General features: G+C 45.8%; 1 protein-coding gene across 1 annotated transcript in view; it reads left to right on the top strand.

Moving 5' to 3' along the window:
- Positions 1–20,326, top strand: part of LOC116979239 (connector enhancer of kinase suppressor of ras 2-like) — a 355,767-nt gene that overhangs the window by 304,869 nt on the left and 30,572 nt on the right. Inside the window, exons 16-18 of the mRNA XM_033030831.1 lie at positions 7,417–7,589; positions 14,000–14,073; positions 14,845–14,916. Coding sequence (XP_032886722.1) covers positions 7,417–7,589; positions 14,000–14,073; positions 14,845–14,916 — 319 coding nt within the window. The remainder of the gene's footprint in view (positions 1–7,416; positions 7,590–13,999; positions 14,074–14,844; positions 14,917–20,326) is intronic.

Consider the following 20,326-nt stretch of genomic DNA (forward strand, 5'->3'; position numbering starts at 1 on the left):
ACTCCCCCTCCCATTCCGAATCTGACCTCTCTCCATGGGCCTCCTCCATGGCCAGAGTGAGCACCACCGGAAATTGGAGGAGCAACACCTCATATTCCGCTTGGGCAGTCTGCACCCTAGCGGCATTGACTTCTCTAATTTCCGGTAGCCCTTGTTGTCTCCTCCCCTTCTCAGCTCTCCCTCAGTCCTCTGGCTCCTCCTCTTCCTTTATCCTTTTTCCTTTCTTCTCTCCCCCCCCCCCCCTGTATTTCTACGGCACAAGAGGATGAAATTATGGGGGATGACAGTGAGATGGGAGGGTCATTAGTTATTTCAATATGATGTGTTTCCCCCCCCACTTCCTACCCTTGCAAATGGAAGTGCAGAGACCAGAGGGATATGGATCATGTACAGGCAGATGAGGTCAGTGTCACTTATTTGGCAACTCATTCGGCATAAACATTGTGGGAGGAAGGGCCGTTCCTGTGCGGCCCCAGTTCTATCTGTTTATGTTAGTTTATCACTGCCACATGTACCAAGGTACAGGAAAAAAACTTTTGTTTGTGTGCTATCCAGTCAAAGCAGAGACTGTACAATCACACAGTCCATAGTGCAGGGATAAAGGATAAAGGGGTAGAACATTCAGTGGGAGATATAACATTGAAGTCCGGTATAGTCCCATTAAAGATAGTACAAAGGCCTACAAAGGGGTAAATGGGAGGTCACTTGTAAGCTGCCCAAGCAAAATACGAGGTGTTGTTCTTCCACTTTGTGTTGGGCCTCACTCACTCTGACAATAGATGAGGCCCAGGACAGGAAGGTCAGTGTGGGAATGGGAGGGGGGAGTTAAAGTGCTGAGCAACCGGGAGATCGGGCAGGTTTAGGCGGACTGAGCGGAGGTGTTCAGCGAAACGATCGCCGAGCCTGCGCTTGGTCTCGCCGATATACAGGAGTCCACACCTGGAACAGCGGATGCAGTAGATGAGGTTGGAGGAGGTGCAAGTGAACCTCTGCCTCACCTGAAAGGACTTGGACGGAGTCGAGGGGGCCTGATAAGATTTGTTATATGTGCTCTGCCCATCACTCTATGATTTTAATTTATCCTTCATCTGAAATCCATTGTGTTCGAGTCAGGTTCCACAGACATCCTCCACCTTCCTGGTTCACACGCTCAAAGTCACAATACACCGTTACTTTCAAATTGTTAATTTTCTGTTACATGCATTTGATAGTCTTACAGAGGTTCCAACAATCTTTCTGCTGGTAACTCATCATGTTTTCAATGTAAGGTTTGAGCAAGGTGCAACCTCGGGAAATGGAACTAATTAGGTTTTCGGTGTTGATCTGACTGACTGTTGTCATGCATAAATGGAACAACAGCAACAGAGTGAGATTGCAAGCCAGCATGTGTACAATATGTAAACGCCACTGCTTAAATTACCTGTTCCTGACAGCATCAACAGCTCTCTCTCCCCTGCTCCCGACTGCAGTTCCTTAGTCAGAGGGTGGTGAATCTGTGGAATTCTTTGCCACAGAAGACTTTGGAGGCCAAGTCAGTGGATATTTTGAAGGCGGAGATAGATAGATTCCTGATTAGTACGGGTGTCAGAGGTTATGGGGAGAAGGCAGGAGAATGGGGTTGGGAGGGAGAGATAGATCAGCCATGATTGAGAGGTGGAGTACACTTGATGGGCCGAATGGCCTAATTCTGCTGCTATCACTTACGATCTATTCATGTTCTCCAGAGATGCTGCCTGAGCCGCTGAGTTACTCCATGCAAACTCCGTACGGACTCTGTACAAAATTCCCCGAGCTACCGCCAAAGCCCCCTAACTACAGCCACATTTCTTCCCCCTCCCCCTACCCTGACCCTGGTGCATGCCAATTGGCCCACTATCCCACCCCCCTCTTGCTCTCTCTTCCCCATTCACCTATATCCCTCCCTCTGGCTATACATTTCGTTCCTCTTTCAAACTTCTTCTCTCCTTATCAACACCCTTTTGTCTCCTTTGGACCACAAGACATAGGAGCAGTATTGGGCCATTCAGCCCATCAAGTCTGTGATGGGTCATAGGCCATTTGAGCATAGCTGATCTAACCGTTCCCTCAACCCCATGCTCCTGCCTTCTCCCCATAACCTTTGTCCACCATTCGAAACCCCCTCACCTGTATCCACCTATCACTCCCCTGGTTCTGTCTCGCATCCACCTCTCTTCCAGCTTTCTCTCCCCCACCACCATGAGTCTGAAGAAGAGTCCCGGCCTAGCCACGTCCTCCAGAGATGCTGCCTGACCCGCCGAGTTACCCCGGCACTCTTTGGCCTGCGTTAGCCGCTGGTTATTGCTTTGCAATCATTTGTTAAATGTTGGCCATTTAACAGATTCTAACTGCAGAAACTGACTCAGTGCAGTGAATATTCTGACTCATCTCATCAGCCTGAGAGGCAACCCACATTGATCAAGTATCCTCAGTCTTTGAGTGGAGAGTTACAGATTTATACTACTCTTTGAAAGAAAACCTACTTGCTAATTTTGTATATTTTGGACGCTCTTCAAAAGATGCCTCCTTGGCATTGATCTCGCAAAAGCAGGAATTGAAGCTATCTTTCAAATCTTTTCAAAAACCCTCCATAGAATTGAAGCAAGATTCAAACAACCTCAGTACAACATAGGCAGAAGGAACTGCAAATGTAGTTGAACCAAAAAAGATACAAAGAATAACTGAGCAAGTCAGGCAGCATCTCTGGAGAACATGGAGAGGTGTAGGAAGAAAACGTCAGATGCTGGTTTAAATCGAAGGCAGACACAAAATGCTGGAGTAACTCAGCGGGACAGGCAGCGTCTCTGGAGAGAAGGAACGGGCGACGTTTCGGGTCGAGACCCTTCTTCAGACTGATGTCAAGCGAGGGGGCGGGACCTGGATAGAATATAGTTGGAGACAGTAAGACTGGTGGGAGAAATGGGAAGGTGGAAGGGATGGAGAGGGAGAGAAAGCAAGGGTTACTTGAAGTTAGAGAAGTCAATGTTCATACAGCTGGGGTGTAAGCTGCCCAAGCGAAATATGAGGTGTTGTTCCTCCAATTTGCGCTGGGCCTCACTCTGACAGTGGAGGAGGCCCAGGACAGAAAGGCCAGAGTGGGAATGGGAGGGGGAGTTAAAGTGCTGAGCAACCGTGAGATCAGGTAGGTTAAGGCGGACTGAGCGGATAGGTGATGTTTCAGGAAGGGTTCTGACCTTAAACGTCACCTATCCATGTTCTCCAGAGATGCTTCCTGACCCGCTGAGTTACTCCAGCACTCTGTGAAACGTCACCTATCCATGTTCTCCAGAGATGCTGCCTGACCCGCTGAGATACTCCAGCACTCTGTGAAACGTCACCTATCCATGTTCTCCACAGATGCTGCCTGACCCGCTGAGATACTCCAGCACTCTGTGAAACGTCACCTATCCATGTTCTCCACAGATGCTTCCTGACCCGCTGAGTTACTCCAGCACTCTGTGTCCTTTCTCAGTAGAACGCAGGTGCTTTTGTGCTGTAACCTCTTCAAGACCAGTTTATCTATTTTAAAATATATTTTATTAATTATTCAGAATACAAAATATATACAAAAAAACATGAAAAAACTATTTGTACATTCTCAGTGTCTATACATTCAATTGTCTCATACTCAGTAGTACTCAGAAGGACACAGAGTGCTGGAGTAACTCAGCGGGTCAGGCAGCATCTCTGGAGAACATGGATAGGTGATGTTTGGGGTTGAGACCCTTCTTCAGTCTCTGTCCCTCAATGCCCAGCTGTGGAGGACCCTAGTCTGTGGTCCTCCCCCACCGAGCTTTGGCGTTGGCTGCACCGAGCGTCAGTGCATCCCTCAGCACGTACTCCTGCAGTCTGCAGTGGGCCAGTCGGCAACATTCCCCGACGGACATCTCGCTCTGCTGGGAGACCAACATGGTTGGGGCCAATCAGTTTATCCTTCCTGGAATTCTGTGGATGAGATTGGATCAATGATGTGCATTCTGGCCTGACTTCCTGCACCTTGTATTTCTATCCCCACCCACGTGAAGGCTGGCATCCACGCACCTGTTTACTGCCCTTAATGAGTTGTGGCAGTCTTAACATTTTATTTATTTTTATTTATTTATTTATTCCGAACAAGTAAAGACATTAAAGACATTAATAGTAACAAAATCGAAATTATCAAACAATTGGACATTACAATCAATATTTACAAAGCAATGAGAAGAACAAAATCAAAGTTCCAATGTCCAACTCTGTGTCTGTACAAGCTCGAAAAGGAGTGAGAAGAAGAATAACTTATTAAATCTCACCCCTTTTCCCCAACACTTCTACCATATTTAAAAATCAATTAATTACTAATAATAATACTACCCTAGGCAATTTCCCATAATACCTACAGACATATATATACATACAACTATTATGTACATACAAACTTCATATCTGAAGTACCCAAACATAAGTAAACAATAGTAAAGCAAGATAAACATCAACCCCCACTTGTCAACCATCCCCTCCATCCCTGTACCCCTTGAAAATTATTTTTTTATATATCATTTTAAAATGATTCATGTTTGTGCATTGCTTTAATTCCCCGTTCAATTTATTCCACACTCCTACTCCACAAACCGAAATACAAAAGGTTTTTCTAGTCGTACGGACTTTTTGTTTCTTAAAGTTAAATATTCCTCTTAAATTGTAACCCCCCACACGCTCGTTAAATAATTTTTGAATGTTTCCAGGTAAATTTCTATTTTTGGCCCTAAACATTATCTGAGCTGTTTTGAATGTAACCAAATCTTCTAATTTTAATAATTTTGACTCTAAAAATAATGGATTCGTATGACCCAGATACTTAGCATTATGGATAATACGAATTGCTCTTTTTTGCATCATGGTTAATGAGTGTATCGAATTTTTATAGTTATTACCCCAGACTTCTGCACAATAATTTAAGTAGGGTAAAATTAATGAACAATAAAGAATACGGAGTGATTTGTAATCCAGAGCTTGCTTGGCTTTGTATAATACAGAGATACTTTTTGACAATTTTAATTTTACATGTTTAATATGTGATTTCCAGCTTATTTTATCGTCAATTATAACCCCAAGAAATTTATTATCATGCACACTTTCAACTTCCACCCCATTTATCTTTATACTTACTAGTGTATTTATTCTACAATTACCAAATAACATTGAGATACATACAGCATTAGTTCCACACATGAAGTAATCAATACTATCACATTGAAGTCCCTTTTCAGCCTTAGCCCAAATTCTTCATAATGCCACAAATGTAAAAACCTTTATAAAAATCTATTCAACTTAACTGGTGTATGTGAAGGCAACAAATATGAGCATTAAATCAGCACACACTCTGGGTAGAATTGAAGCAGAATATCCTTCAATTCATTGCCTGCATATCTATGCGCTTCATTCCCAATTATCTTTTATGTTGTAGATTTCAGTCAGGGACACACCATCCTTTCATGTGAAACGGGAATCTCTCTTATTGGAATGTGTTACTATTTTGAGACCCGAAACGTCACCTGTTCCTTCTCTCCAGAGATGCTGCCCGTCCCGCTGAGTTACTCCAGCTTTTTGTGTCTATCTGCGGTTTAAACCAGCACCTGCAGTTCCTTCTTCCACTGTTCTCTTCATCCTTTCCTGAACGGATGTGGGAAAATATAATCCTGTGACAATGGTTCTCATTTACCAGCCCGTACAGAATAAGCAGGAAGAAGATGACCATGTCTGGCCTTTGTCCAACTGCCTGCCAATAGGAAAATGCCCCCTCACCTGTAATCACCTGTCACTTAAGATAGACACTAAATACTGGAGTAACTCAGCGGGACATGCAGCATCTCTGTGTGACGTTTCGGGTCGACACCATTCTTCAGACTGTGAGGGAGATACAGGGGAGAAGGAAGGGCCTGTCCCACGGGCATGCGACTGCATGCGGCAAGCGCGACCTAACGTGGTCGCTTGAGCCGTACGGCCTCGTGGGGCCGGTCCCTCTTCGATCGCCGGAGCCGTAGGGAGTTGTGCGGAGCTGGTCCCGACATCGCGCAGGGCTCTGAAAAACTGACACTGTCCAAAGATTCCGCGCGGCAACGGCCTGCCGGCTCGCAGCCTCCTCGACGCCGTACGTACCGCCTCGACGGGCATACACAGCGTCTTGACGCCGTACGCAGCGTCTTGATGGTGTACGTCACGCGCGAACTTCCCGCGGACTTCGCTCGAACTTCACGTCACTCACCCGACCTCCGCGCGGCCCCCGCTTCTGGTTTGGTCGTGCTCGCCGCATGGAGTCGCATGCTCGTGGGACAGGCCCTGGAGATACAGAGATAAGGATGACAACGAAATATCAAAAGAGAAGGAGATCAAGGCAAATGTAGAATAGATCCGCAAGGAGAATAGAGTAGAATAGCAAGGAGAAGTTGACAACAAAGCAAACAGAGATAAAATGTAAACAGGGGGACAGTCAGACTGGTCGGAGACCTGGGATGGGGGAGGGGATGGAGAGAGAGGGAAAGCAAGGGTTACTTGAAGTTAGAGAAGTCAATGTTCACACCCCTGGGGTGTAAGTTGCCCAAGCAAAATATTAGGTGCTGTTCCTCCAATTTGCGCTGGGCCTCACTCTGAGAATGGAGGAGGCCCAGGACAGAATGGTCAGTGTGGGAATGGGAGGGTGAGTTAAAGCGTTTAGCAACCTGTTACTTGTCAAGTCAAGTCAAGTTTATTCGTCACATACACATACGAGATGTGCAGTGAAATGAAAAGTGGCAATGCTCGCGGATTGTGCAAAAATACAAACAAACAAACTGCAAACAGAATGGAACAGAATCACATATTCACATATTACATATTTGTGGGAGGGAAGAAAAAGAAAAAAAACAGCAATTTTAAAAAGACACAACACAACAGTAAACTGGTACAATAAAGTTAGTCACTGGTGAGATAGGAGTTTACAGTCCTAATGGCCTCTGGGAAGAAACTCCTTCTCATCCTCTCCATTCTCACAGCATGGCAACGGAGGCGTTTGCCTGACCGTAGCAGCTGGAACAGTCCGTTGCTGAGGTGGAAGGGGTCCCCCATGATCTTATTGGCTCTGGAGTTGCACCTTCTGATGTATAGTTCCTGCAGGGGGGCGAGTGCCAGGCTTTGTTCTGCCCCCACCTCTCTTCCAGTTTTCTCTACCCTCCTCTCCACCACCAGTCATGTCTGAAGAAGGGTCCCAACCCAAAACGTCACCTGCCCATGTTCTCCAGACGTGCTGCCTGACCCGCTGAGTTACCCCCAGCACTCTGTGTGTGTGTGTGTGTGTGTGTGTGTGTGTGTGGACGTGTTGAAAGTCTCTGCTATCATTGCCTACTTTGCCACGATGCACAACTTGACGTACGATTTCTCCATCAGGTACCCTCAGCGGTGGAAGCAGGAGACGAATTTCTTGCAAGGACTTGGGCCACGGGGACTGTGAGGGCTGGCTGTGGAAAAAGAAGGATGCGAAAGGATACTTCACCCAGAAATGGAAGAAGTACTGGTTTATCCTAAAGGAAGCCTCACTCTACTGGTACACAAACCAAAATGTAAGAGAGATAATTTTTCCTCTGCGCTCCTTTTATTTAAGAGAATATACTGTTTGAGCGTCTCTGTGGCACAGTGCCAGAGACATGGGTTCGATCCTGACCTTGATGCTGTTTATGCTGGAGAAACTCAACCCGAATAGTCACCTATTCCTTCGCTCCGTAGACGCTGCCTCACCCGCTGAGTTTCTCCAGCATTTTTGTCTACCTTCGATTTTTCCAGCATCTGCAGTTCTTTCTTAAACATTGATTCTGTTTATAGTTTTTATTATTATTTATTTAATTTTATTAGTAGTAAGTAGCTTGTAGATACCTAATATATATTGACATGTTACATTTTATGTACAACTTCTTATTTTTCTTTTAGCAGTAAAAGAAAAAAAGAAAGAGAATAGTAGAAAAATTAAGAAGTGCGTGATACCGAACAGTAAGAAAAAGGAAAGAAGAAGAGAGAGAGAATAGAGAGAGAGAAAAAAGAGATAGAAAACAGGAGATTGAAGGAGAAATAGCTCTTTATTATTCTTGACCACCCTTCACCCGATCCTGAAACAGTTAATGTTGCTGTTTATAGTTAGTTTAGTCTATTGTCAAGTGTACCGAGGTACAGTGAAAAGCTTTTTGTTGCTTGCCATCCAGTCAGCGCAAAGACAACACGCGATTTCATTCGAGTTGTCCACAGTTTACAGATACAATGTGGAGTTTGCACGTTCTGCCTGTGACAGCGTGGGTTTCCGCCCGGTGCTCTGGTTTCCTCCCACATAGACAATAGACAATAGTCGCAGGAATAGGCCATTCGGCCCTTCGAGCCAGCACTGCCATTCAATGTGATCATGGCTGATCGTCCCCAATCAGTACCCCGTTCCTGTCTTCTCCCCATATCCCCTGACTCCACTATCTTTAAGAGCCCTATCTAGCTCTCTCTTGAAAGTATCCACAGAACCAGCCTACACCGCCCTCTGAGGCAGAGAATTCCACAGACTCACAACTCTCTGTGAGAAAAAGTGTTTCCTCATCTCCGTTTGAAATGGCTTACCCCTTATTCTTAAACTGTGGCACCTGGTTCTGGACTCCCCCAACATCGAGAACATGTTTCCTGCCTCTAGCGTGTCCAAACCCTTAACAATCTTATATGTTTCAATAAGATGCCCTCTCATCCTTCTAAACTCCAGAGTGTACAAGTCCAGCCGCTCCATTCTCTCAGCATATGACAGTCCCGCCATCCCGGGAATTAACCTTGTAAACCTACGCTGCACTCCCTCAATAGCAAGAATGGCCTTCCTCAAATTGGGGGACCAAAACTGCACACAATACTCCAGGTGTGGTCTCACTAGGGTCCTGTACAACTGCAGAAGGCCCTCTTTGCTCCTATACTCGACTCCTCTTGTTATGAAGGCCAACATGCCATTCGCTTTCTTCACTGCCTGCTGTACCTGCATGCTTACTTTCACAGACTGATGAGCAAGGACCCCCAGATCCCATTGTACTTCCCCTCTTCCCAACTTGACACTGTTTATATAGTAATCTGCCTTTCTGTTTTTGCTACCAAAGTGGATAACCTCACATTTATCCACATTAAACTGCATCTGCCGTGCATCTGCCCACTCCCCCAACCTGTCCAAGTTACCCCAAGAGGCCAATTCACCTACATCCCAAAGATGCACGGGTATGTAGGTGAATTGGCCTCTGTAAAGTGCCCCTTGTGTGTAGGGAGTGGATGAGAAAGTGGGAGAGCATGAACTAGTGTGTACGGGTGATCAACGGGTGGCGTGGTCTTGGTGGGCCGAAGGGCTTGTTTCCACGCTGTAACCCTAAAACTAAAACTTGAATAAGGCTGTCTTAATGCAAGGATTTTGTGTACAGATTTAACATTCATTATCCCAGCTTCCTATTGAACAGAATTCTTAAAAATGATAGATTTCCAGATACACGAGCTCCCAAGTATTGTGAACTCATATGTTTGAGAAAGGCTGCACAACAAAGCATTCTCCTAAAGCTGAATACATTCTGAATGCTCACATGTGCCTTCTTCTGAATGCCTTCACTGTTCTCATTGGGGTTCGGCGATTTATTGCACAAACCAGGTCAACACCTCAAGCCCACGGATGAATCCAGGTTCGAGACTGAGGTTGAAGTCTAGGTTTATCATTGTCACGTGTATCGAGGTACAGGGAAAGGCTTTTGTCTGAGCGCTATCCAGTCCAGCTTTATGGTGAGAGGGGCAAAATTTAAAGGAGATAAACAGGGCAAGGACTTTCCACAGAGGGTGGTGGGTGCCTGGAACGCACTGTCAGGGGTGGTGGTGGAGGCAGATACGATAGTGGTGTTTAAGAGGCTTTTGGATAGGCACGTGGATATGCAGGGAATGAAGTGCAGAGGGGTGAGACTTAGTTTAACATAGCATCATGTTCGGCACAGACACCGGGGGCCAAAGGGCTTGTTTGTCCCTGTGGATGTGTTTGTTGTATTTAACACACCTGGTGAATGTTAAAAATGGAGCTCACCACCACCGTGGAATTTCAGTTACGAATCGACAATAACTGATGGCCTTGCCATCGATTCCCACATCCCAGAGAGAAACTCTAAATTCCCACTTTAATCGATCGATTTATCGTGAGTGTGACTACCATGTTTTGTAAACCGGTATACTGTGTGCCCCAATCGTTAGTATGCCAGTTATATTTTGCCTCTTATCAGTTTGCAAACAGTTTCGCTTCAGATTCTGTGGTCAGTATGAACACCAGAAGCTAAAGCAATCCCTTTTATTTCTGGTGCTGAGTTACTCCAACACTTTGTGTTTCCTTTCCCCCTTTTTATTTCATAGGATCATGGTGTATAGAAGCAGAATTAGGCCATTCGGCCCATCGAGCCTGCTCTGCCATTCGATCAGAGCTGATCTATTTTCCCTTCTCAATCTTATTCTCCTGCCTTTCTCCCCTTAGCCTTTCATCCCCTTACTCATCAAGAACCTATCATTCTCCGCTTTAAACATAATGACTTGGCCCCCACTGCCGTCAGTGGCAATGGATTCCACACAGATCTGCCACCCTCTGGCTAAAGAAATCCCTCCTGGTCAATATTCTGAAAGTATGTCCTCGACTCCCGACTACTGGAAACATTCTCTCCCCATCCACCACGTGAGCTCTGGAAAGGAATGTGCAAACAGCCAAATAACTATTTTGATACAGCATTTAAAATGTTCTGTCCAAGTGGTCAATTCTCATTATGAGCCTCAAAACAGAGGGACTTCCAACAAAGCACAAAGTGGTGGAGTAACTCAGCAGGTCAGTCAGCATCCCTGGAGAACATGGGTAGGTGGCAGCTGACAACCCAGTGGATACACACAAAAAGCTGGAGTAATTCAGCGGGACAGGCAGCATCTCTGGAGAGAAGGAATGGGTGACGTTTCGGGACAAGACCCTTCTTCAGACCCACTCGAAACGTCACCCATTCCTTCTCTCCAGAGATGTTGCCTGTCCCCCTGAGTTACTCCAGCTCTTTGTGTCTATCTTTGGTTTAAACCAGCTCCTGCAGTTCCTTTTTACAACCCAGTGGTATGAATATTGATTTCTCTAAGTTCAAGTAACCCCGGCATTCCCTCTCTCTCCATCCCTCCCCCACCCAAGTCTTGTTTTCACCCAACAAACAATGGCCTTTATCATCTTTACTTTTTTGCATATCTTTCATTCATTGTTCTATCCCTCCCTTGTCTACATCTCTCGTTTCCCTCTCCCATGACTTTCAGTCTGAAGAAGGGTCTCGACCCGAAACGTCACCCATTCCTTCCCTCCAGAGATGCTGACTGTCCCGCTGAGTTACTCCAGCTTCTTAGGTCTGTCTTCGGTTTAAACCAGCTCCTGCAGTTCCTTGTGCAGGAAAGAATGCTGGTTTCAATCGAAGGTTGAGACAAAATGCTGTAGTAACTCAGCGGGACAGGCGGCATCTCTGGAGGGAAGGAATGGGCGACATTTCGGGTCGAGACCCTTCTTCAGACTGATGTTCAGTTCCTTCCTGCACATGGGTAGGTGACATTTTGGGTGAGCCTAAAGAGGGGTCCCGACCTGAAACGCCACCTATCCATGTTCTCTCGGGATGCTGCCCGACCCTCTGAGTTACTCCAGCACTTTGTGTCTTCATCTGCATTGCCGGCAGCTTACATGTTGGCATTCAGACAGTGCTGACTGCTCCAGTTATCTTGGCAGAAGCATCTGTGTTTACTGACTGCTTCACTCCTCGTTAAAATGCATTGACTGCAATAACAAACAGAAGTAAATAACACCTCATTACTAAATTGTCTTTGGTGTAAAACCCTCAGCTTTGTGACTGATTGCCTTTTTTCCTGGATCACATGCAGATTTATGAATGGCCTCTGATTTTCAGGAGACATTTGTTCAGGTCGAGATTGGTCATTCAACAGTATTGCAGAGAGAGTTCCCTGGTCTAACAATGGGAAAGGCGGGACAGAAAATGTTTGACATTCTGCTTACATGAAAGGGCGGCACAGTGGCACAGCTGGTCAAGCTGCTGCCTCACAGTGCCAGACAGAGACCTGGCTTTGATTCTGGACTCGTGTGCTATTTGTGCAGAGTTTGCACGTTCTCCCTGAAGGATTTTCTGAAGAAGAAGGGTCTTGACCCGAAACGTCACCCAATCCTTCTCTCCAGTGATGCTGCCTGTCCCACTGAGTTACTCCAGCTTTTTGTGTCTACCTTCGAGTCAGACAGCATTTCTGGAGAAAAGGAATAGGTGACGTTTCGGGTCAAGACTCTAAAGAAACCATTACATCATTGGAGTAAGTTAGTTACTCCAGCATTTTGCGTCTATACACTCATTTGCACCTTTTCCACAGCCATAATCTTTCCATAATCATCGGTTCAGTCTTCGATTTGTTATTTTCATAACTTTAATTCATCAAAACAGGATATATGTTCCCGATGTTGGGGGAGTCCAGAACCAGGGGCCACAGTTTAAGAATAAGAGGTAGGCCATTTAGAACGGAGATGAGAAAACACTTTTTCACATGGAGTGTTGTGAGTCTCTGCCTCAGAGGGCGGTGGAGGCCGGTTCTCTGGATGCTTTCAAGAGAGAGCCAGACAGAGCTCTTAAAGATAGCGGAGTTAATGGATATGGGGAGAAGGCAGGAACGGGGTACTGATTGTGGATGATCAGCCATGATCACAGTGAATGGCGGTGCTGGCTCGAAGGGCTGAATGGCCTACTCCTGCTCCTATTGTCCATTGTCTATTTGTTCTTTGTACCTCCTCATACCTCCACTTTCCCTCACAGTCTGAAGGAAACGTCACCTATTCCTTCTCTCCAGAGATGCTGCCTGACCCGCTGAGTTGCACCTATTTCCTTCGCTCCGTAGATGCTGCTGCATCTGCTGTGTTTCTCCAGCATTTTTGTGTACCTTCGATTTTCCAGCATCTGCAGTTCCTTCTTGAACGAGTTACTGCGGCACTTTGTGTCTATCCAAGGCTTTGTTTTACAGTTAGCTGGAGGCAGAAGCCACTGCCAACATGAAGGGATTAAAGCTCTACTAATACAATTCAGCCACAAAGGCAATTTTTTTGGCATTAATTTTACAAAGTCTTTGTTTGGGTTTTGGCCGGTTGCACAGAGCACACTGAGTCTGTCATTAGGAAATATTACACCCTACATTCAATGCAATGCTCAAAGTGCTGGAAGAACTCAGCGGGCTGAGGCAGTGATCGGCAAGCGACGCATCAGGTCGGGACCCTTCTTCAGACCCTTCGTCAGACTATCATTCCCTCCCCAGATGTTACCTGACCCACTGAGTTCCTCCAGCACTTTGTGGTTTTCTCAAGATTCCAACACCTGCAGTTCCTAGTGTGTCTTCATGCAATAATGAACAAGTTGAGGCTGGTCACACGAGAGCACTGTTTGAATGAATCATCCAGGAAGTTGATGATTAAATTAGAGCTGTCTGAGCTACAACTCGATGCTCACAGTAAAGAACTTTAGAGATTCAGTGTGGGAACAGGCCCTTTGGCCCACCGAGTCCGTGCCGACCAGTAATCACCCCGTACACTAACCTACACAGACTAGGGACAATTTTGCAACTTACCCAAGCCGATTAACCAACAAACCTGTACATCGTTGGAATGTGGGAGAAAAACAGAGCATCCGGAGAAACCCCACGGGGAGAACGCACAGACTCTGTACAGACAGCACCCGTAGTCAGTATCGAACCCGGGTCTCTGGAGCTGTGAGGCAGCAACTCTACCACTGCGCCACCGCGCCACACAAAATCAACTTACACTAATTCCTATTTTCATCACAGACTAAATGGCCCAAAATGTGACATATTTTTCAGCCAAAACAGGAAGTTTGTTGAGTACATGGGGGAAACCGGGCTTCACCAACAGACTCTGTGCTTTGTTTCTATGTTCCAGGATGAAAAGGCGGAGGGATTCATCAGCCTGCCAGAGTTCAGAATCGACAGAGCAATTGAATGCAGACGGAAATAGTAAGTGTTGACCTGAAAGCTGAATTGCAATATTTGTAAAAAGATGAACTCTGTAAACCAAGGACATTGTTTGCTAAAACATAAAACACTCGAGTAACTCAGCGGGTCTGACAGCATCTGCGGAGGGAATTGGACAGGCGACGTTTCGGGCGGGCCCCCTTCTTCAGACAGATTGTAGAAGGGGGGAGAAAGCTGGAATAAAAAAGGTTGGGGTGGCACAGTGGCACCGCAGTAGAGTTGCTGCCGTACATCCCCAGAGACCCAGGTTCGATCCTGACTACGGGTGCTGTCTGTACAGAGTTTGTACGTTCTCCCCGTGATCTGCGTGGGTTTTCTCCGAGATCTTCTATTTCCCTCCCACACTCCAAAGACGTGCAGGTTTGCAGGTTAATTGGCTTGGTATAAATGTAAATTGCCCCCCGATGGTGTTAGCGTGCGGGGATCGCTGGTCGGTGCGGACTCGGTGGGCCGAAGGGACTGTTTCCGTGCTGTATCTCTAAACAAAAGCAGGGTGGGACAAAGCCTGGTGAGTGATAGGTGGAAACGTAGAAATAATGAACTGCAGATGCTTGTTTACAAAAAAAAATGACAGAAAGTACTGGAGTAACAGCAGGTCGGGCAGCATCTCTGGAGAACATGAATAGGTGATGTTTCGGGTGGAGACCCCTCTTCAGATAGCATGTCTCCATTGATAATTACATGCTAAAAATAATTACCTCCCTTCTTTTCTGTTCCGTGTTGTGTGACTGTGACAATTTTGTTTTCCTGAAGTGCCTTCAAGGCTTGCCATCCAAAGATAAAGAGCTTCTACTTTGCCACCGACTGTTTGGAGGAAATGAACAGGTAAAAAGAGCTCCATTCTGACAGACATTATTCAAGCATTTGAACAGTAGCTTCAGGCTCAAGCGGCAATGAGTTTGATTTGACCGCTTTATGCATGCTTCAATGGCACCTAAATGATAGATTATGCAGAGTAATCGGCAGTCACATTGTGATCAGAATCACAGATTGAATCAGTGAAATTGCAAAGTGCTTCCATTAACACAGTCTGATTACACTAAATGTTTTAAAACAAGACGTGTATGTTGCTGCTGGTCTCCTCCGCGAGAGGAAGTTGATGAGATAATCATCGTTGTTCAACGTAGACATTGAAATCCATTTGACGAGAGCTTGCTGTGACCTCGCTGTTCATTTTATGTGAATGTGGATGCCTTGGTTGTTTACCTGCAGATGGGGAGAGTGTTTATTTCAGCGCCTTAAATGCTTCATCTTGAACTACATCTCTGAGCACGACTGCATCACTTCTCTCTGTCTGGGCACTTTGTTGTCAGTGTATAGAAATGTTGTGTGTACAGAATATGTGTACACGTGAAAATGACTGGATAGTCAACGGTCAAAGATCAAGTTCAAGTTCACATTTATTGTCACATGCACCAGTTGGTACAGTGAAATGTGAGTTACCATACAGCCGTACGAATAAAAAGAACGCAACACACAATAGAGGATAACATGAACATCCACCACAGTGGAATCAACGTTCCTCACCGTGATGGAAGGCAATAAAGTTCCGTCATCTTCCTCCTTTTGTCATCAAAGTATGTTTTAAACAGCCTGATATATAAAGGGTCTCGACCCGAAACATCACCTATTCCTTTGAAGGGTCTCGACTCGAAATGTCACCTATTCCTTCACTCGATAGATGCTGCCTCACCCGCTGAGTTTCTCCAGCATTTTTGTCTATCTCTGATATATAAACTGATCATTGCCGCCAAAACGTGGTGACACTAGTGTAGTGCCTTGGTGACGGCGGCTGCATAATGCAAAACACCGCATTACACTGCACTGTATCTCTACACTGTATCTCTACACTATCTCTACACTGTATCTGTACACTGTATCTGTACACTGTATCTGTACACTGTATCTCTACACTGTATCTGTACACTGTATCTACACTGTATCTGTACACTGTATATAGGTTCATGTGATAAAAACGCATAATTGAATCATTATAGTTTAACATCACGTTAGTTTTTAGTTTGGTTTAGAGATAGAGCATTGAAACAGGATTTTCAGCGCACTGAGTTCACACAAATCATCATTCACTCGCTCGCAAGCGTTTTATGTTGACCCTTTCTAATCCACTCCCTACACATTAATTAACTGAAAGTCCTGCCATCCCAGGAATTAGTCTGGTAAACCTTCCCTGTACTCCCTCTATGGCAAGAATGTCCTTCCTCAAATTTGGAGACCAAATTCCAGGTGCGGTCTCACTAGGGCCCTGTACAACTGCAGAAGGATCTCTTTGCTCCTATACTCAACTCCTCTTGTTATAAAGGCCAACATGCCATCAGCTTTCTTCACTGCCTGCTGTATTCGCATGCTTACTTTCAGTATTAAGTAAAGTTTTATTTCATGGAGAGAGAAAACAGGAGTTCTAATCTGTGCTGCATTGACTAATCTGTGAACAGGTTGCCTATGTATATATTTCTTTAACAGACTTTAATGTTTACAAGCGATACCATACATAATTAATACACAATACATACACAATACATACATAATTAAACATGAAGTGTTTTAACAAGTTAATTCCGTTTAACTGAGCTGTAATTTTACCTAATGAAAATGCACTTTATACCAAAAGTTAGTCTGAAAGCAAAATGTTTGGCAGGACCATAAGAATAATCTGCTCTGCATTGAATGATAAAATTACAGAAGGCAGCAATTTGGTCAATAATGCATGCGCCGGCTCTTTGTCAGGGGCATTAATTAGTTCCACTTGTACTTTTTTCCTTTCAAATATTCATCCAAATTTGTTTTGAATGAGTCCAGTGAATTCGTTTCCATCACTCGCCCAGACAGCACATCCCAGATCACAGGAACTTTTATTTTTATACGGTTCTCATGTTGCGTCCGGTTTGGTTTGCAAGTCCTCTTCTCTCTGATCTCTGCTTTTCAATCCTTCTGCCCCAGGAAACAGGCACCCACCCACACTGTCACATCAGAAATTGTTTTATACACTGCAATGATACATCAAATGAGAAGCATAGAATCTAAGAAGGATGCGAGAGAAAGCCATTTGGCCCATCATGTCTATGCCAGCCCTTTAATGGAGTCATCCAATTAACCATTCTTTCCCCATAACATTTAGTTTTAGACTTTACTTCAGAGATACAGCGTGGAAAGAGGCCCTTCGGTCCACCGATTCTGTGCCGACCAGCGCTCACCCTGTACACTAGCACTACCCGACACATTGGGGACAATTTACAATTTTTACCAAAGCCAATTTCCCTACAAATCTGTACATCTTTGGAATGTGGGAGGAAACCGGAGCACCCGGAGAAAACCCACGTGGTCACAGGGAGAACGTGCAAACTCCATTCAGACAATACAATACAATACAATACAATACAATACAATACAATACCGTTTATTTGTCATTTGAACCTCACATGAAGTTAAAACGAAATTTAGTTTCTGCAGTCATACAAGAAAAGAACCAAGACACACACCAACACAATTTACACAAACATCCATCACAGTGAATCTCCTCCTCACTGTGATGGAAGGCAAAGTCTTGTCTCTCCCCTGCTCTCCATTCTTCTCCCGATGTCAAAGTCAAAGTCGAAACCCCCGGCGGGCGCTAGCAAGTCTGCGGCCATTTAAAGCTGGGCCGGGCGATGTAAGGCCCCGCTCCAGGTCGCTTTCAACCCCGCAATTTGGGCGGGAGAAGTTGCCGTTGTTGGTGCTCCGTAAAGCAGTCTCACACCGGGGACCCGCGAGCTCCCGGTGTCACCATCCACCGGAGTTGGGTCGCAGCCGCTCGCCACCACAGCGCTCCACGCCACGAAGCCGGCCAGCTCCATGATGGTAGGTCCGCAGTTCCGCCGGCTCCGTGACTTGAGCCCCCAGGTCGTTCTGGCTGGAGGCCGCTCCACGGTGCTAGGCCCCAACGACAGCGGAGACCCGACAGGGAAAAGGTCGGGTCCCCGTACAGGGAAGAGATTTAAAAGTTTCCCCCACCCACCCCCCGCCCCCCACACATACACATTTAAAAACCCACTACAAACAATACCCTCAACGGGACAAAAAAATTTTAAAAAAGACAGACGGACTGCAGAGGCCGCTGCGACGTCGGTCGCGCCGCCCACCAATGTGGTCATCATCAATGTGGACAGCACCCGTAGTCAGGATCGTACCAGGTCCCTGGTGCTGTTACAAGCAACATTACCCCGGCTCCATCCTGCCATCTCAGCTGATGGCGTTCATCACTCATGTCAGTAATTTCAGATACCCAACCTTTCCAGTTTGTGTTTCCAGCCAAGAGGCAACACAAGGAGATGGAGTGGTGTAGCAGGTGTAGGTCAGCTTACCTTTGTCACTAGGGCCATTGAGTACAAGTCACGCTGTCAAACTTTGGTTCAACCACATTTGGAGTATTGTTTCAATTCTGGTGGCCCTATTGTGGGAAGAATGTAGTGGCTTTGGAAAGGCAGAAGAGATTCATCACAATGTGGCTGGATTACAGGGTATTAGCTACCGGGAGTTTGGACAAACTCGGCTTGTTTCCTCGGGAGAGCTGGAGGTTGTTGGGGGATATGATATTATGAGAGGCATCAATAGTGTAGACAGACTGAATCTTTATCCCAGGATAAAGTCAAAGTCAAGTTTATTTGTCACATACACCCGAAGGTGCAGTGAAATTAATTTGCCAGCAGCGGCACAATTAAAAAAGAACACACAATCTACACAATAAGATTTAACACAAACATCCACCACAGCATTCTTCACTATGGTGGAAGGCACAAAGTTCAGTCAGTCCTCTTCCTTGTTCACCCGTGGTCAGGAGCCATAAACCCTCTACAGTCGCCGCTATGGACGGCCCGATGCACAGGCCCTCTCGTCGAGACGGTCGAACACACTCCGCAGCTTGGATTATGTTCCCGAATGGGCACTGTCTTACTGGAGACCGCGGGCGGCTTCAAGAAGTTATAGGCCGCAGGCCGGCGGTCGGAGCTCTTCTCTGGCTATCCCCGGCGGGGGGGTCCAACGCTCCGGATGGAAATGTCAAAGACTAGATGGAACAGCTTTAAGATGAGAGGGGCGAAGTTAAAGGGGGTGTGCGGGGGAAGTTATTTTACACGGAGGGTGGTGAGTGCCTGGAACGTGCTGCCGAGGATGGTGGAGGAGGAAGAAATAATAGCGTGCTTAAGCTTGAATGATTAGAGAAGTTCCAATCTGTGATGGAGATGGTGGCAGTGGTATTATGTGAAGTAGGAAAGGTTTGGACAGGTTTAGAGGGACATGGGCCCAACGCAGGCAGGTGGGACTAGTGTAGATGGGACATGTTGGTCAGTGTGGGCAAGGTGGGCCGAAGGGCCTGTTTCCACACTGTATGACTGAAATGCTGAAATCTATAGTGGCCATTAATAAGGGTGGTGGTCTATCTTTGATTTAAACCAGCATCTGCAGTTCTTTCCTACACAACTAGGGTGGTGGGGTTTGTGTGGGTGGAGATTTTATGAGAGGAATATGTCATTGGACAGAGAGAGTGAGAGAGAGAGTGAGAGTGAGAGTGAGAGTGAGAGTGAGAGTGAGAGTGAGAGTGAGAGTGAGAGTGAGAGTGAGAGAGAGAGAGAGAGCGCAAGAGAGAGAGAGAGAGAGAGAGAGAGAGAGAGAGAGAGAGAGAGAGAGAGAGAGAGAGAGAGAGAGAGAGAGACCATGATGAAATAAGATGATAAAAGTAGTGAGGAGAAGAAGTTGTTGTGTGTGGAAAGCTGAGAGGAAATAGGTGATAGACAATAGACAATAGGTGCAGGAGTAGGCCATTCGGCCCTTCGAGCCAGCACCGCATGATGATCTCACATGGCAAAACATTTCTGAGATTATGTAAAAAAATGGGATGTTGAAAGGAGGACCAAGTAGATGGAGGTGACAGATCCCAGTTTAGTTTAGATGGAAGGGACAACTATGTTTAGATTAGTTTAGTTCAGAGATACAGCATGGAAACAGGTTGTTTGGCCCATCGAGTCCACTCTGACCAGCGATCCCCGCACACTAACACTATCCTACACACTCTAGAATAGAATAGAATGCCTTTTATTGTCATTCAACAACTTGGTTTGAACAAAATAGCAGTTTCTACAGTCTTACAATACAAAAAAACCAAGACACACACTTAACACAATTTACACAAACATCCATCACAGTGAGTCTCCAACACCTCCTCACTGTGATGGAAGACAAAAGT

Source organism: Amblyraja radiata, chromosome 12, assembly GCF_010909765.2.
Source record: "Amblyraja radiata isolate CabotCenter1 chromosome 12, sAmbRad1.1.pri, whole genome shotgun sequence".
Taxonomy (NCBI): domain Eukaryota; kingdom Metazoa; phylum Chordata; class Chondrichthyes; order Rajiformes; family Rajidae; genus Amblyraja; species Amblyraja radiata.